The 17063-nt window shown below is 41.2% G+C and overlaps 1 protein-coding gene across 1 annotated transcript in view; it reads left to right on the forward strand.

The window, feature by feature from the left end:
* The first annotated feature begins 1477 nt into the window (after window positions 1-1477).
* LOC132993959 (rho GTPase-activating protein 21-like) overlaps window positions 1478-17063 on the forward strand; it is an 80843-nt gene continuing 65257 nt past the window's right edge. Inside the window, exons 1-2 of the mRNA XM_061063977.1 lie at window positions 1478-1861; window positions 3106-3350. Of these exons, the coding sequence (XP_060919960.1) occupies window positions 3273-3350 (78 nt within the window). The 5' untranslated portion in view covers window positions 1478-1861; window positions 3106-3272. The remainder of the gene's footprint in view (window positions 1862-3105; window positions 3351-17063) is intronic.

Consider the following 17063-nt stretch of genomic DNA (forward strand, 5'->3'; position numbering starts at 1 on the left):
TTTTTTCCCCCCAAAAAACAGTCATCCCCCATTTAAAGTCATTGCTTAGCTAAAATATTGAGTTTAGTTTTGATGCATAATCACACCACCAAATCAATTAGATGTCCTTGCTGTTTTAATAGTGCAATAAAAAACAAATTGCATTTGGTAGATTTGGACCTCATGTTTGCCATCACATAATGCAGAGTCCCACTTACATCAGTTTAAGTTCTCCATTGTCTGAATGAGGGTGCACCAGGTCTTTAGACAATAGCTCCTCTCTGAAACCAGGGAAACCTCGCCACAGTATGGGTCAAAAGAGTCCCATTGTCCTGTCCTCTATTGTGCTGCTGGAGTAGCCTGCAAACAGAACACTGTCAGCCTTTGTCTTTGTCAGGATCAGCTGTGCATCTTTTTTTTTTTTTAAATCCTGCTGTGTGGAGTCCCATGTGGCTGCCATGCCCTATATGTCACCATAATAAAGTTAAGGACACTGCTGTTACAGTTGATAATGGATGGGCAAATATGTTTCACCAGTTGAACGTTAGGAAATTGGAGAGTTCAGCATATGTGTGGAGCCTCAGGGCTTTTCCTCGCCCATCACAATGACTTTGCTGTGATTTCAATCGGAGAGGGTCTGAAAGGCTTCATGATGACAGAGTGTGGGAATGTATTGCTCAGTGTAAAGATATAGATGGTTAGATGAGTATTTCAATGCATTATCTGAGTGAAAAGTCAGATCTTGAGTAAATGTACATGCCTAATTTCTGGAAACTGCTTGGCAAATTAATAATTTTGTACTGAACAAGAAGTAGAAAAAAAAACTAAAAACCAATTACTTTGGTCAAATCAGCAATAGCATCAGAAGTAAAAGCTGTACAGTAAAAGTAGATAAGTGTTAGCATCAATATAAAGCAGACCTAAAGTCCTGAAACTAAAAGTGCTAGCAATGCAGAAAAATGCATTACAAAATAAAGTTTACTATTTTATATTAATGGAAAACAACAGTTTTTGTTTATTATAAATTTATATATTTCTCACATTAATGTAATGTCACTTTAATTTAATGGTAAATATGGCACTATTGTATTTTTTATGCTGCAGGGTAGCGTTTTTGTATTAAATATTTGAATCTTTAAAGTATTAGTCACCAAAAGTATCATGTAAATAATGTAAATAATGCAAAAGAAAGACAACAATGTTTATAAGTATAAATTAATATAAAATGAAGTTACTCAGGACTTGAGTAAATGCGTTGAGACTTTCCACCACTGCACAAGAACATACACTAAAGTGATGTTGAGCCAGTAACCAGAATGGACCAGCTTCCACTCTTTATTAGAAATGTTATGTAACAACAGCTCCAATAGGCCCGCTTTAAAATTCCAAAATTAAACTTACCACCTGATTGGACGACGCCCTGCTCGGAGGGCAAGCCGAGGGGCGGGGCTTCGGCCGAGTCGGGGAGATTCGTCTATCTACACAGAGATTGTCGCGCCGCCAACCGGGGGACCACGTAGGAGGAGTGCATACTACTTTTTTTTTTGTTTCTATTTTGGCTGTTTTTGCGTCGAGTAGAGGCTCGAAAATGATGGGAAATGAATGAACACGGGAGGTTTATTTTTTGTCGGGTGTCCCTGACGAAGAAATGCACAGTGAAGGGCGGATACCGTGTTTTTTCCAGTGTGTTTTTCCTAACAGGTAGTGAGCCTCAGCGGTCAGTGAATGCAGCTCTAAAAGGAGACTGAATATCCCGCTTTGTAATCTCTTGACAGTCCTTTTAACCCATCTTTGGCTCGACGGAGGACACCTCACTTTCCCCACAAACATGGACAATGTGTTTATTCGGTCGTTTTGGGATAGTTTTATGAATTTGTAACAGGTAGGTTTTTGGTGTTATTCACAATTATAGCCATGGCAACAACCTGTCGTCCGCCCCGGGTCATAGTAACATTGTAACATTAACAACAGTTACATTATTTGGCAACAGTAACTAAAAAAAACGGGGAGTTTTCTTGCTGAAAGCAGATGGAAATATATTATTTATTTATTTATGTATTTGCACACATGTAAGAATACATCAAAATAGGATTAAAAAAAGCATAAAAGGTGTGTCAGGAGAGGTCAAGAAGCCAACAGGCTGTTACAAGGGACCTCACCTCTTAAGAGACAAATACATCAACTAAACAAATCGAATTACACAATTTCAAAACAAAATTAAATATAAACACATATACAGTAACCTATACACGTATTCATAGACACACACTTAGACACATACATACAATAGAAAGACTGGGAGTGTTAACCCTCTATCTTGATCTATTAAAAATGGAGTGAATGAGTGAGTTGATGGAAAAAAAAGAAATATATTTTATATATGCAAAAGTTTGACCTCATGGATTAAAGTAAAATGGATCGTTTTTGGGCGTGTGTGTAAAATATATCGTATCCTATCTGTGTGTATTTAGCTTAGGGCTTAAGTCATGATGGTTGCTGTGCGTTTTACATACATTTGAATATCTTGTAGTACACTTGCACCTCCAAATAGCGAAAGTGCTGCATGTCCTTGCCCATGCTTCCCCCCCCCCTTTTGAGGATAGCATCACAGAGGACCAATTTTTTCACATGATTTTTGTCAAGGTTGCAAAAAAAACCTCCACAATCCACCTGCCAATGCTCGCTTCAAGACAAATAAACTCAATACAAGTAGCTAAATATTAACCAACCCTTAATGTATGCCATGTAAAAAGCACCATTAACCTTTATACTTCTTTATTGATCTTAGTGTGCTTTACAAAAACCCTGTGCCATCACCATAATGCTCTAAATATAATAAATTCAATGTATTATATGAACTTATGACAGCTATAAATTTGCTCTAGTGTCTGCATCATATCTTGTTTTACAGATGAAGATACAAGGCTGTCCTTGTTTGACCAGGTCCATGCATACTGTATAGAGAGCTTTAGTGTGACGTTTAATGGCTGTAGTATTTTTCAATTCAGGGTAACTTACAGTGGCTGTTGTACCTGTATGCCCAGGCTCATCTTTTTGATAAAAATGTGTTGGAGTTGCCACTTCAACACCTTTTATTTCACTAACTTCTGTCCTCTGTGTTTTTAGATTTCCGCCCCTGATGGACATGAAGACGAAGGACGGTGTGGATTAGGATCTTTTTTTCCTTTTCCTTTTTTTTCTTCTTCTATATATATTTTTATTTGTTGGCTTCATCCTCTTCATCTCCATGTGGTCTCTAAAGGACTTTTTGCTCCTGTGCGCTTCGAAATGAAATGATGGCAGCACGTTGGAGTGATTCCCCCCAGGACAATGAAGAGAGTAAACACAGAGCTGTGACTCCGTCTTGTGAGGTAGGACTGTGTGTATGGAGATGAGTCTGGGTCTGTTATGGTTCACTGTGTAGTCTGGCATAGTGGCTTTTGATTCAATTGTTGTGTTTTCATATCTGCTGACATAAGAAAGCAGCTTGTGTGTTTAACTTTTCTGTGGTAAGAGAGTAACTTTTATCTTTACATTTTTTGTATTTTTGCTAGATCCTTTATGTAATATATATTTTTGCACACTTTATTCTACTTCACAAAAGTGTAAATCACTTGCATGTGGATTCATTAGTTACAAACATATATCTGGATGCATGTTAAGCTTCTGTAACGTCTTCAGTGCGGTCTCAAATGGACTTTCACTCTCAGAAATCTCATGACATGTTGCAGAAGGTGCAAAGTGTCTCTCAGAGCAAGTGTGTTAGCTAAGCGTTGCAGCGCCAAGCACATCACACCACATCTGCCAGCGTCCAGGGTGACTAAGTTCACATTTTTCCCACTCTGACAACTGTTTAAGTGCACAAAGAGAGTTTTATACTTGCGGTGCTAATCTTACAGGCTCTTTATGGGTCTGCATGCCAAACTCTCATAAATGGCACATTGTGGAGCTCATCCCTTTTCCTCTTATGGCAGTTTCAATGGTTACATCATCATAATCATCATCAGAGACCAGCCAGGCTTGATGCATGTCATAACAGCAGCACTGCAGCGGTGGCATGTTTTGGATTAATCCATCATCAGAAAATGGCAACAGTGCTCTGTGTGTGTGTGTGTGTGTGTGTGTGTGTGTGTGTGTGTGTGTGTGTGTGTGTGTGTGTGTGTGTGTGTGTGTGTGTGTGTGTGTGTGTGTGTGTGTGTGTGTGTGTGAATGGGTCTATAATCCTCTTACGAGAAATAGCTGAGGATGGACGACATAAATCTTTGGGTAAATTGGGTAACAGCTGATGGAGTAAAGCAGGAGCACAGGATGTACGTATTTGTGTAAAAGTGTCTTAATGAGAAGTTGGAGATGTAGAGTTTGTTTGAGGTGAACGAGCAGCATTTTGCAACGTTGACATTTTTGTTTTATTAGTTACATTTTAAAACATTTCGGGGAAAAAACAGAGACCGAATCGCAGAGATAACGGGACGGGAGTGTGTTGTTATCACTGCAAACCTCTTCTACCTTCTTTTACTGGCTCTTTGGAGTGTCTCTGCGGTGTGGTTTTTCCTCACATCTGTCTCTTCAGTCTTTGAAATGTTTCCCGTAACATCACTTAACTCTCCCTCGCAAACACCACCACAGCCTGCCGAACTCCCAGCTGTTGAGCAGAAGCATCAAAAGTACACCCATTACTTGAAAGCACAAGCTGCCTCTCTACAAACTTCTTAGATTTGGATACTTTTGAGCTAAAGTAAGTGCAAAATATTTTAAAAAAGGGGCTTTGTAGGAGCATTATTGCCCACTGAATCGACTGGATGCTTTGATAAAAAGGGAGATTTGACTCGTTTTTTTAATAACCAGGAGGGCCAAAACACTTGTGCCACACAGCTCTACATTGCTGCAGCAGGTGTGAGTCACCTTTGAGTCAGTAGACATGTTCAGCCTGATCATTTTTGCAGCCGGAGGCTTGACACTGGAGTGAGTCAGGTCGCTTTTTTTATCTACCTGAAGCCTCCTACACCGCTCACACAAACACAAACTTTCAAGCCTCCTCAGGGTAGGGCGATAAAATGTTTTGGATGTGGAATTTGATGTAAATAATGATAAACTTTGTACCACTTTGACTCTTTGTTTATTTCTTAGCTTAATTATAAGAGAAACATGCTGAGCTAGCATAAACAACAGCTCAGCGGGCAGCCCATAAAGACCATGAAAAGATCCATTGGAAACAGATTTCAACATGTAACTGCAAATTTGACTATTTTAATGGGCTTTGATAACTGGGTATTGTGAAAGATAAACACTGAAGGAATCCAAACCTTCAAACTAAACTTACAGTGGAGAAGGCAGCTCGGCTCACAGCCCCTCCTGACATCCCGTACAGAAAATAGCATTGGAGAGACACAGATTTTTAGCTTTTCAGTATGAAGGCGACCCCTGGGAATAATTCAGCTCCTGATAGAAAACAATAAACAGAGAAGAAATCTGATTCAATGACTGACCTAAGGTCCTGACAGGCAGCTCAGCTCTCAGCCCCTACTATTGTTCTGTATCTGCCAAAGAAGGTTTTAGAGACTCTTGCTTTAACGTGAGCCTGATTTATTTATTTATTTATTTTGTACAATGATCTTTGCTTAAAAGAGGAAGCAGCCTCCTCAAAGTGTGATAGTCTAAAACTAAACTACATGAATAAGTTGTAATGTTTGTTCAGGGTTCAAAATATCCATTTTGATTGAAATACAACAAAATACACCAGATCATATTTTTTACATTATTGCCTAGTCCTCAGATTCACTGCTTTTAATCACCATGGCCCCCCTGGGGTGTAATGACAGTATAGAGACCCCAGGCGGGACACCCCTCCCCTGCCCCCCCTCTCTTCCATCCACTCCGCTGCTTCATTTCAGCTTGTTAATGAGACATAGAGACACCCGCCCGCCCCACCCTGATGCCGCCTAAGCGATGGCAGCAACGGTGGGGTAATTCAAGCACAGCTGCCCTCGTCATTAAGAGGAAAAACACCCCACGTGTGTAACGTCTGCTGTGCTCGCTCTCTCTCTCTCTCTCTCTCTTGCTCTCTCTCTCGCTCTCTCTTGGCCTCATTCACATTCCCTATCCCTCTCGACCTGCTGTCACAGTGATAGGGGCAGGGGCATTTTGAAGCAGCTGAGGCCCTCACATCTCAAAGGAGTATGTAGTGAATTTGATGTAACAATTGTTTTCATCATTAATTAATGTCCCAGTTTTTTTTGTGTGAAATGATGGCTATCAAATTTCTTGTTTTGACGATTTGCTGTTTCTACCAATTTTGGTATGTTGGTTGGACAAATTGAGATGTTCAGTCAACCAATAATTGATGGATTAATCAAAAAGGAAACCTTGCATGATGACATTGAGAATAACTGTAAGTTGTAGCTTTAAACGGGGGTCAATACTGATGTAGACATTAAAATATTGCTGGACGCCCTCGCTCAGTCTTTCTCACCACATCTCCGTTTTAACATTTGTATTAACTTCCTGACAAACCCTGATGATAAAAAGTGTTTCCAGGGTATTTAAAAGATACACTGCTTCAACCTGCTCCCTCCAACACATATTGATCACATCTTCATACATGTCGGAGCAGATGAGACCAATGGCGATGCTGCGATTTGCTGCTGATGCTCTGCTCTAAATATAGCTCCTCCCAGCTCTATAAACCCCTGCTCTTTTATTTTTTTTTCCCTCTTCCCTCGTCCACATGCTTGCCTTTCACTCGTCCTCTATTCCCGCGTGTTTTTGGTGGTGCTATATTTAACCCTGTGGAAACATGAATGCTGTGTGCGTCGGGGAGGGAAAAATGGAATCACTGTGCTGGAAGCCACGTTCGTTTTTTTTTTCTTCTTCTCCTGAACGCTGTTAAAGGCAGAGAATATGTGACTGTCGGTCAGGGCTGTATCATTTTGAGGGTTGGGGAATTTGACAGTGGTCAGTTTGGGACATGCAAAAGCTTGTTTTTAAACTGAGGAAACCAGAATGTCCCGCTTGTCTTTCCACTTACATCCCTCGCTGCACACATGTAAAAAGACAAGCTACATTTCAGCCCTATTAATTACGCTCACTATGATCTCACTTTTTGTAGTTTAGAAGTCTGTGGGTGCATTTTAGTCACCGCTTGGAAAGACAAAAGATTACAGTGTCTACAAAAGGAAATGACAGACTCATTTATCAGCATTACGAATAGTGTCGGTGCATCAATCAAAGCAGCGGAAAAAACACGCTGATTTGCATACATTTGAAAAGCAAATATGTGTCAAGCAGCACATCAGGCTCCTTTCCTATTCAGCAAACAAGACACCGACCTGGACATGACCTTGCTTCTTTCTTAGCACAAACACTTGAAGAGACAAAGTGTCCTGGGAATAAGCAGTAGCATGCTCTGTGAAGGGTTCCCCCCCACCCCCTCACCATGTTTGGGTTCACCAGATCTACCTCCTACCAGTTTTTGTCATCAAACTGAAACCTAACCACGTGTTTTGTCATCGCTTATCGGAATCAAACTTCCAGGCTATTGTCACTATTTTTCCTGGAAAAGACGGAAAGGGGAAATCTGTGTGCTGTATCGGTCTCAAGGTCACCAGAAATATGTGTTCATATGTGTGTAAGGTGGCCCGCTAATCTCTTTCCCCTCGTGTAGAGGTGACGTTCATGCTCGACATGGCTCCTGTGCATGTCCATCGTTCAGGCTGCAAAAAATCACAGACTGTGGCTGCACGGTATCATCATCAGATGCTTTTATTCCGCTGGCTGAAGGGAAAGATGGATGATTGATGGATGGATACACAGAGGGAGGAAGGGAGGAGTGGGAAGAGGGTAGGGGTGTCGAGGCAGATATGAGTTGGAAAAAGTGCATCCCTCTTTTTTTTTTTCCTTCTAATCTTTTTTTTTTTGCCAATTGGCTCAGTGTCACTGTCTCTTCTGCCTGAATGCCCTGGTCCTTCCTTATGATAAAGCAAGGGCAGGAAGAAGCTGGTGAGAGATGGGGGGTGGGGGAAGGAGGAGTTGTAGACGCAGAGGCTGACAGGCAGAACAGAACCAGTCTAATGCTCAGTGAGGCTGAGACGCTATCCATTACACTTGCCCAAGGCATCTCTGTCAAAAACTCGACCTCTGTGTGCATCTGTGTTTGGCTCAGAGACGTGACATACACAAGTCAGGGGTGTTAAGAGCATAAAGAGCTCCGTTTATCTGCTCAGTTCTTAAGGCACTATTCACCATTCTGTCATATTTTACACCAATTATGCAAGACAGTGTGTGGAGGCTGGTATCCGACATATAGACTGCAGCCATAAAGCACGTCTGTATATTAAAAACACTACATGATACTGAAGCCCCTTTGATATGAGATGTTTTTTAGACTAGTACTGACTGACACTGACTCCGTATTTTAGGGGATATTGGGAGTTGATATCAGTGCTGATGTTGGTTTTGAAGTTCTCTACTTTCTTAAACAAATGACTTTATTAAAACATGTGTCCCACTATTTAACATTGTCGACCAATCATGTTGCTCTACAGTCTTCCTAGCTGTGATGATCTGCGAAATGTGTTGACAGAGTGCTGAAGATACCACAAGCTAAAGAGTAAGAGCAGGCTTTGTTGGAAAACACGAGTCAATACTTCTTCTAGTTTGACATTTATATCCTTCAGATGCAAGATACAAACATTTCAGATGGCAGTGCACATTTCCCTCCTTCAGACACTTTTACTAATTTTGTGTGTTTTTAAATGTAGAAAACCACGTTTTTATAAGCATAATTTGTTTTGAACAGACTTTTACGTAACTGGGTGTTATCGGGACATATCTTAACCCGTGGTGTGGTCTCTGAGGTCGTGGCAGGAAACCACATTATTTCCTGACAACGTCAGTTGTGGAAATGAACAAGGGCACCCTGATGAAGGAAAGATTTCATGAATGGATGGCAGAGAAGCCGCTAAATCACAGGGATGCTCTGTTTTTGGAGCTCCAGTCCTCATCAGATTGGCTGTCTTCAGTTCAAGACTGAATTTACAGCAAATATGATTTACCCCAAATTGACCTCAACTGCTTAATTGGAGGCAAGACGATGTTCTCAGCAAAACCACTGGGTTTACGTCATCCAAGAATCAGCCAACAGTCAGTTATAAAAATCTGTGACTTTTATGTTGTTTTGATTCTAAAACATTATTTTACACAGAATAGAGTTATAGAAATATTGTTAAAGATTATTTTTAGAGCTAACAAGACAGTCATAAAAGTATTTGACCAGTAAGGAATAACAACTGGATTTTTTATTTCCTGGACTTCCTCAGTGCTAAAGGAAAGTTATCTCCTGCTGAAACTAATTTGGTGTGTTTTAAGACATATACGTTTGAACAACAGCCTTAACATTACCTGGTTCCCTCGTTTTTTAATGTGAAGATTTTCAGACTTTTTTAAGCTTTGAAATTTTGTAAATGTATTATCTTTATTTTTTGGATTGATGTGGGACTAAATAAGCAATTTTACGGATTTGGCATTGGATCTTTGAGCTTGTTAACAACTTTAAGAGACACGATAACTCAACAAATGAATTGGTAGATAAATCATTAATAATAGTAATTGAGTGTAAAAATGCAGGTTGGATCTAGTCAACACTGATTGACACTGAGCTGCAGTCCCTATGAGTTTGACTCCAAAGGATAAGGCTGTTGGCTTCACTCAGTTATTTTTCTTCTTCTCTGAATTTAATAACCCAAGTCGTCCGTCAACGTCTCAATAAGCTTCAGATCCCCACATGACTGTCATGGAGCTAAATTTCTCTGTGAGATGATGTAACCTCCACATCTTTAAAACATGCATTGTTGTTTTGAATACTGTAGGAGGGGTTTGTGTGTGTGCGTGTGCATACGTGTGTGTCCAGAGAGCACCACAGGATCCATAACTCAGGATTGATTGAATTATATTGGCTTGAGCGTGGGGGGGAGGAAACATGCTTTTACTCTTTCCTGGCCTGTTGCCGGCTGGTGTTGGGGGAGCTGCAGCTCGTACATGTTGCTGCATGATGTCATGGCGGTTTCTTGTGTTTTTCACAGACAGTTGTATCTCATTATGTTTTCTTTTATTCCATCAAAAGATTATTTGGGCTAAAGCGATGTGTAAAACTTCTACATAGCTGCACAAATTCCAAACTTATGGGGGTAATTCTTATTATGTAAGAACAGTCTTTTTTGCACGCTACATTGTGGGTTATTTATTGATTTTATAATAACATTTAAGTTACCCTTTACATCCAATTTAAAGGCTACTTTATGATAATGGAATATTGGCCTGCATTGAAGTGATTTTTAAGAGTCACTTGGCCAGGCCTACATTTTTGTAAACATTACAACATTGTTAGCAGACTTTCTTGCATCAATCCCTCTGACTTCTTAAGCATTTGTGATGTTTTTGCGGAGCGACTGTTAGAAAAATCTGGAGACAGCTGGACGGTTTAGCCTTATATCACATTTTAAGATCTTCAGTCACTGAGAATTTGTCCGAGTCATGTCTTACATGTTTGACCCCTGAATGCAATTTTTGTGGCAACCAGCTTTTGTGCAATAGTAGAAAACGCAGCATAAAGATTTTTGGACTGCTCTGTAAGAGCTGTCTCTCAACAACCCTGATATGCTCACTTTTAGCATTCGTATATGAACAAGTGTTTTTCCCAAGAGGCTGGACTCCAGGCTTTGATAAACTTGAGAGGTGTTCTGTTGATAATCCAGGTGATCGGACAGCGGACACGCTGCAGGAGTTATTGGGTATGAGCAGATGAGAGCAGTGAGTGATCCCCTCCCCAGCTGGTCTGTTGGTAGTTTGCAGAGGGGCCCTGGGTTGCCATGTCTGGTCACAGCCTGAGTACGGCCTGTGGGACTTGGCTGACCTTTCTGACCAGACTGAGTGTAGCCTCCTGACCTAACACTGAGTCTTCTGTCTATGGTATCACTCAAGTTGTTTCCACTCTTCTTCTCCGTCCATGTCTGATATGTTCTCATTGTATTAACCAAAATTTAGGGCCAAAACACTTTGCATCAAAGTACTGTTGATGCTGAATTTGATCTAAGTGTTGCTGCACCTGTGCAATGACCAGAGTTGTCACAGTGATGTGCTGGTTTTATTCCGAGTGGGTAGTGGCTTTCATGGTAAGTTGACATCCAGAGCTCCCTGTTATTGTGAAGAAGAGAAGAGCAGCACAGTGCCACATAGTATTGAGGGTTTTGAAATAATGTGTGGATGTTTTAAACCCCACCTCAGGCTACTCTTTGCTGCTAAGTGGTTGTGGCGTTTCTCATTTGAACTGAGCTTAGAGCTTCTCACTGATGAAGCCGCCTCACAGCTCATGTCACAATCACAACCATCTGGATGTCAAACGGCATCAAAGGCTGGAAAGAACATAAACAATCTCAGACAACTATTTACTGGCACACAGTAGTTTCCTGATTCTCTCCTTATGCATTTCCGGCATATTCCTCTCTCTCAAAGGCTCGATTTCTTTGACATCCCGCGGTGAGAGGAAGTCTTAAACTTGATGTTGATTTACTCCAGAGAGACCACTTCTTTGCTCGGTGGGGGCTGCGGCATTCTTCTTGCCTTGTTTCCCCTGCAAAGTAGGGTGAAGACTTTTTTGCAAAATAATGAAATAAATAAATGGGATAGAGTCCCGCATTGCCGGCAAACTGCATCAGTCAGGTCTGGAGCAAGAGGCATGCACACACAGTCGCAAGCCTCAGGTGCATTTTCATGTTGAAGTGAGACATCAGAGGGAGGTGAGTCAGTGGCAGGGACCTTTTTCTTTTCTTGGCTGTGTCCAAAAGAGAGAGAGAAATCCTATGTCCTGCATTGCGGCCTGATGATTTAGAGTGAGCCTCTGCTGCCCTGCTTTGCGGGCTGCCTCAGCCTGGTACTGCTGCAGAGACGAGCACCGGGCGGTACAGCCAGCTGGAGGAGACACCGTCACAGGAAGCAAGACAGAGAGGATCAAAACCAGGCAGCGGCAAGAGACAAGTAAAGTGCAGTCTCGTCCGCCTAATCTTTTACTCTCCTCCACCGGTGAGTCTGCATTTTACTGCGTTACCATGGAAATACCTCTCCTACACGACGATACCCAAGTGGACTTTGTCACTCCGGAGTGCTGACAACTTTATTTTGCTGCATCCCTGTCTATGGAAGACTTTTTTTTCTATTTTTTTTGTTGAGATAATCCCCAGAGTTTCTGCGCAGCACGAGTCATTAACATATTGCTAATGAAGCGTGTCTGGGGCGACGGCTACAGCAGATACAGGATGCCTGCTGGGCTTGCACATGTGCATGTAGATGCATCCTTCGCCGTGTGCAGCTGATGATCCCTGTCAAGGTGGCGTCGGAGAACAGCAGGGTGCAGCAGTGCACAGCAGGGTTGGTACACACAGCTGAGGGGCAGGTGTCTGGGCTGCCTGGATTTCTTTGGTCCAACGCAAAATGTCTCTTAAAGTTCTGGACTGTATGATTAACAACAACTGGAGCCTGATCTGTGATCTGTACTGTGCCTGGAACAATCAGGTCAGTTTGGTCTTTATTTCATCAGCATTTAACTTAATGAATTGACTGAGCAATAGGTAATATGTTTCCATTCTATTCAGTATTGTTTTGCATTTTAAGCATTGACATGTGTGGTAGTAAGGATAGAGCTGTCAACAGAAGTTCTTGGCTGAAATTACCAGAAGTTGTTGCAATTACAATACCAAACTCTATTTGAGCATCAAACTAGATCAAACTAACATCAGGCGCTTTGACTGTGTGTACGACTTTTACTTGCCTCTTGGTTTCAACAGAGAAACCAATGCAGAAGTGCCTCAAACTTAAAAGAGGGAAGTTCCATTTTAAAAGATGTCAGATTTTTACGGAAGTTCATGTCAAAATATCTCTGTTTCTTACTTGATTTATTATTCCAGTAAACAGGCTTCACATTATTTTTATTTTCTCATGAACTACTAGTTTCAAGTTCTCTTTTGTGCTGCATAATGTTCCCTTTGTATGTCATGGACCCATTTAGAATAAAATGTAGGATAAATCAACTAGCCTGCTTTGGGTGTGTCTACTTGTGATTTTTCTGTCGCGATGACGACAACCTGTCAATCAGGACAGAACCCTCTTGTTCAAATATTGTCTCATCTGGCTCCAAAAACTACAAAACTCAACTCAAGGCTTTAAAACTGTTGACAATCTATTCTCATTACAGAGGCAGTGATGAAGTAATAAAGTTGCAAAGAAATCATACCAGGGTTGTTCTTGTTGAAGCTCAGTGTTTAGCAGGTCGAGCTTTGGTCACCCTCTCTCACCCTGCCTCCCTCTCTGTCCACCATCGCTGGCTGGAGTTCTCCAGGAAAGGCATCCCTGACATCTCGTGTATTAATAGCCAGGATTCATTCAGTAGTGCAGTGTGGAACAGGAGACTCTGGAGTGCTTGGCATGCTGACCTCTGAGTGTCCCTGCTCTTGCAGACAGAATGCCTAATGCAGCCTCAGGTGGCCTGACATAAAACTTAATAAACTTGTTTTCTGGAATGATCATATTAAGTGGGTGATTCTTGGCTTGCATATCTCTTTCTCTTGGCTCCAATTCACATCAACTTGTTCTTGGGAATGTCCTGATTTCAACATAGAAAATGTTGAAGGATATCTGATTATATGCACTATGGAAAACTGCACATTTTGGTTGCAGTCTGAGATCAAAGGCCTGCTGGTAAAGTTCATGGGAGGATGTTCATTTTTAATGGATGAGATGTTAAGTTCAAGGGTGCAAAGGCTTTCTCCTTTCTATGTTCAGAAAATTGTATATATCCCAGTGTTACTGAACTTTTGAATGTGGACATTATCTGTGTCATACAATGCTCTTTGTGGGGATGTCTTGTATGTGTCCGCTTGTCTCCATATGCACAGAAGTCAACTTGGCACCCTTACTAACACTTCATATCTCTGACATGCCTTTTCAGCTTACTGGAAACACACAGACGGCTCATTGTTTCGTACATTTTTTCCCCTCTCCCCTTCTTTCATTTCACCATGGAATGCCTGATGTGAGGAGTAAAGAAGTCTTGCCGTGTCGAGCAATGCGGCAGAGTTTCTCTCTGCTCTCTGGTATGCCCCTTCCCCTAATTTAATTTTAGCAGTGCTGAAAATTGTTTGCGTCCCAAGCTGAACTGATAGGCCTCTGTTTCCAGAGTGCCTCTGCTTTCCGAGGCACTGAAAACGGCCTTTGTGCGCCAGTAGCTCAGCACAGAGGCCTCATGAAATATTTACAGGCTAACACCTGGTGTGAGACAGGGAGAGACAGGAGCCGGGAAAACAACAACACTGCCACCAATAGCAGTAAGGCCACCGCTTTACTAATGTGGTGGCCTGAGAAAAATATTTTGCTTGTTATTGTCTGATCTTAAGTGTTCTCGTGAGCAATCACATTCTTTCCAGTATCAATGCAATAAAAAAAAAAGAAACAACAAAACAAAACATAAAATCGAAAGACTGGTGTGGATATTTTTTACAAACCTAATCAGATTTATTGAGAATGAAAATAATGGTTAATCTCTAAAACCATAACTTCCTAGGAAACAAACGTTGTATCTGAATCCACATTTTTAACCAATTATTCCGCTGCTGACGATGCCATTTATAAACTCCTAGTTTCTGCCCCTAGTTTATAATGACATTGGATTACATTTCAAAAACCTTGGGCCTTTGGACGTAGTCTTAGTAACATCACCCATTGGTTTTTGAAGAGGTGCTACAAAGCCCAATGATGGCAGTCGCCTTTTTTTAAATGGTATTTCTGATCAGTCTAGTAACAGGCAAAGAAGTGGAGATGAGGCCAACTGTTTTTTTTTACCAGCATGTATAATTTTGATGTAATAATTGACAATTTTTTTATGGGCTCTAATAAGGATTCCTTGGCTTTAGGAGCCAGCCTCAAGTGGACACTCTCGGAAGTGCTCTCTTTTCTTTTGCACATCTGAGACTGGCACTTGCAAAAATAACATTATTCCTACTATACATCCCGCTTAAACATACCTATGCAGAAACTACATGTTAGGATGTATCATACTCAAGCTACTCAAATTCAAAGTGCGCATTATGGAGTGTTCTTCATATCTGAAACAACCATAGGTATAATCTGTGAAGTCTTTGTTTTTGTGGTGTTTCTTGGATCTGCTCGAGTGTCATCACTTTACTCTCTGGACTGGTTTTAACATGACTCTGGGGGGTTAAAACAGGAGAGTCTAAGTGTCATAGGCTGCACTGTCTTGACCCTACTCTGTCAAAAACCTCAAAGAGCGACCAGGATTAATAATTCATAGATGAGGAAACCAATTATACAGGGCTTTGCTAGCATCTGGGTGGGGGGACCCAGGGGACTCTAATTGGCCCACCTGCTCTCTGTCTCCGAGGGGTCGCCAAGGTGGCTGGCTGGATGTGGAGGATGGAGGGTTTGTTCTCTCTTTGTTTGGATGCCTCTGAGCTTTTTTCATTTTGGCGGGGGGGGGGGGGGGGGGGGGGGGGGGGATGGCTTCCTCTGTGGTGCAGTGACATCCCTGCAGTGATGGACCACACCCAACACAGGAGGGGTGGCCTCCAAAGTGCCCCTCAATGACTTTTACAAGGCAGGCCAGAAATAGCAAAGTGATTTAAATGATTTGGAAGATTAATCTTGTTGATTTGTTTCCAATTAATTATTTGTTTCAAGTGCTGAAACAATTAGTCAGTCTTAAAGAAAATATATTGAATTCATGTTCATTTTTAAGCTTTACTTCTAGCTTGTCAAATCATAATTTCCTGCGAAATTTGTGATGTTTCTCTGATACAATGTAGTTGGACTTCTGCTGCAACAAAACAAAGACTGTGTCGACATAACCTGTGGAATCTTTAAGCTTCATTTTTTGTGTTTATGTTTTCTGACAATCCACTCACAAAGCGACTAAAGATAAAGATAAACTTTATTGATCCCCCATGTGGGAATTTTTGTGTTACAACAGGAAACAGGAAACAGGAATATAATTATTAAAAATAACAAGAAGTTAAAAATCAAACATATTTACATCCGTTAAATAAAGGGTGAAAAAAATACAATAATAGAATAATACGGTATTTACACTTGACAAATGAAGAGTTAGCAATAATGAAAGTAATTGTTTATAGTTAAATTTACAAAATCCCTGAAGATTGTGGACTACTCCAAAACTACTCATCAAAAAAGTACCCAGTTTATAGTTCTTTCAAAATGTGGTGGGGACGGGGGATGCAGGAGGCAAGACATGACAGAGAAAAGATGCTGTGGAAATCCAAGATGGCGGACTAAGCGACATAGTCCGACACTATGGTACCATATTTCATATCAATGCTACAGGAAATGTAGTGAGAAGTGAGACAGAACATACTGGTGAGCAAAAAAGAGTGTGAAGCTGCACCAGTTGTGTGATATGAACATCATCGCACCTGCTCCACTAGCTCGTGGTGAAATTCCTGAATATATCTGGCTGCATTTACACATCGGCCTCGCCCTGACTGAAATTTGACTCGGGGGGCTGACAGGGAAAAGTGTGGTTAAAGTCGTGGTAAAAAATGTGGCCGTTTATGTTTACACGAGCAGCTCCAGGAGTTCTGTGCATGAATGAAAACCGCATAGAGGAAATTATTGAATATCTATGGGTGTGGTACACATGTTGAAATATATAGATATGTCCTTTTAGGCTTTGATAAATTGAATGAATATTACTGATGTTTTATTTCCAGAATACAAAGAAATGATCAGAGATTTCACATTAATCAACAATAACAATATTGTTTTTGCATCTCTAATCTTAACTAAACATAGTTTAGTGTGGAGAACCAGCCCTGTGCTATGTACCTTTGTATCAAACTCTTGGGGCCTCTGATGCGCATCAGCCCACTTTTGTCTTGTTTCTCTCTCTGTCCGTCTGTCCCTTTCTCTCCTCTCTCCTTCCAACTCCATCTCTCCTTTGTGGGCAGGAATTCCAGGCTGTTGGCTCACACAATCGCCCGTCCATTAGCATATGAAAGCAGCCGAAGGGC

This window comes from Labrus mixtus, chromosome 19 (assembly GCF_963584025.1).
Source record: "Labrus mixtus chromosome 19, fLabMix1.1, whole genome shotgun sequence".
In the NCBI taxonomy this organism is placed as follows: domain Eukaryota; kingdom Metazoa; phylum Chordata; class Actinopteri; order Labriformes; family Labridae; genus Labrus; species Labrus mixtus.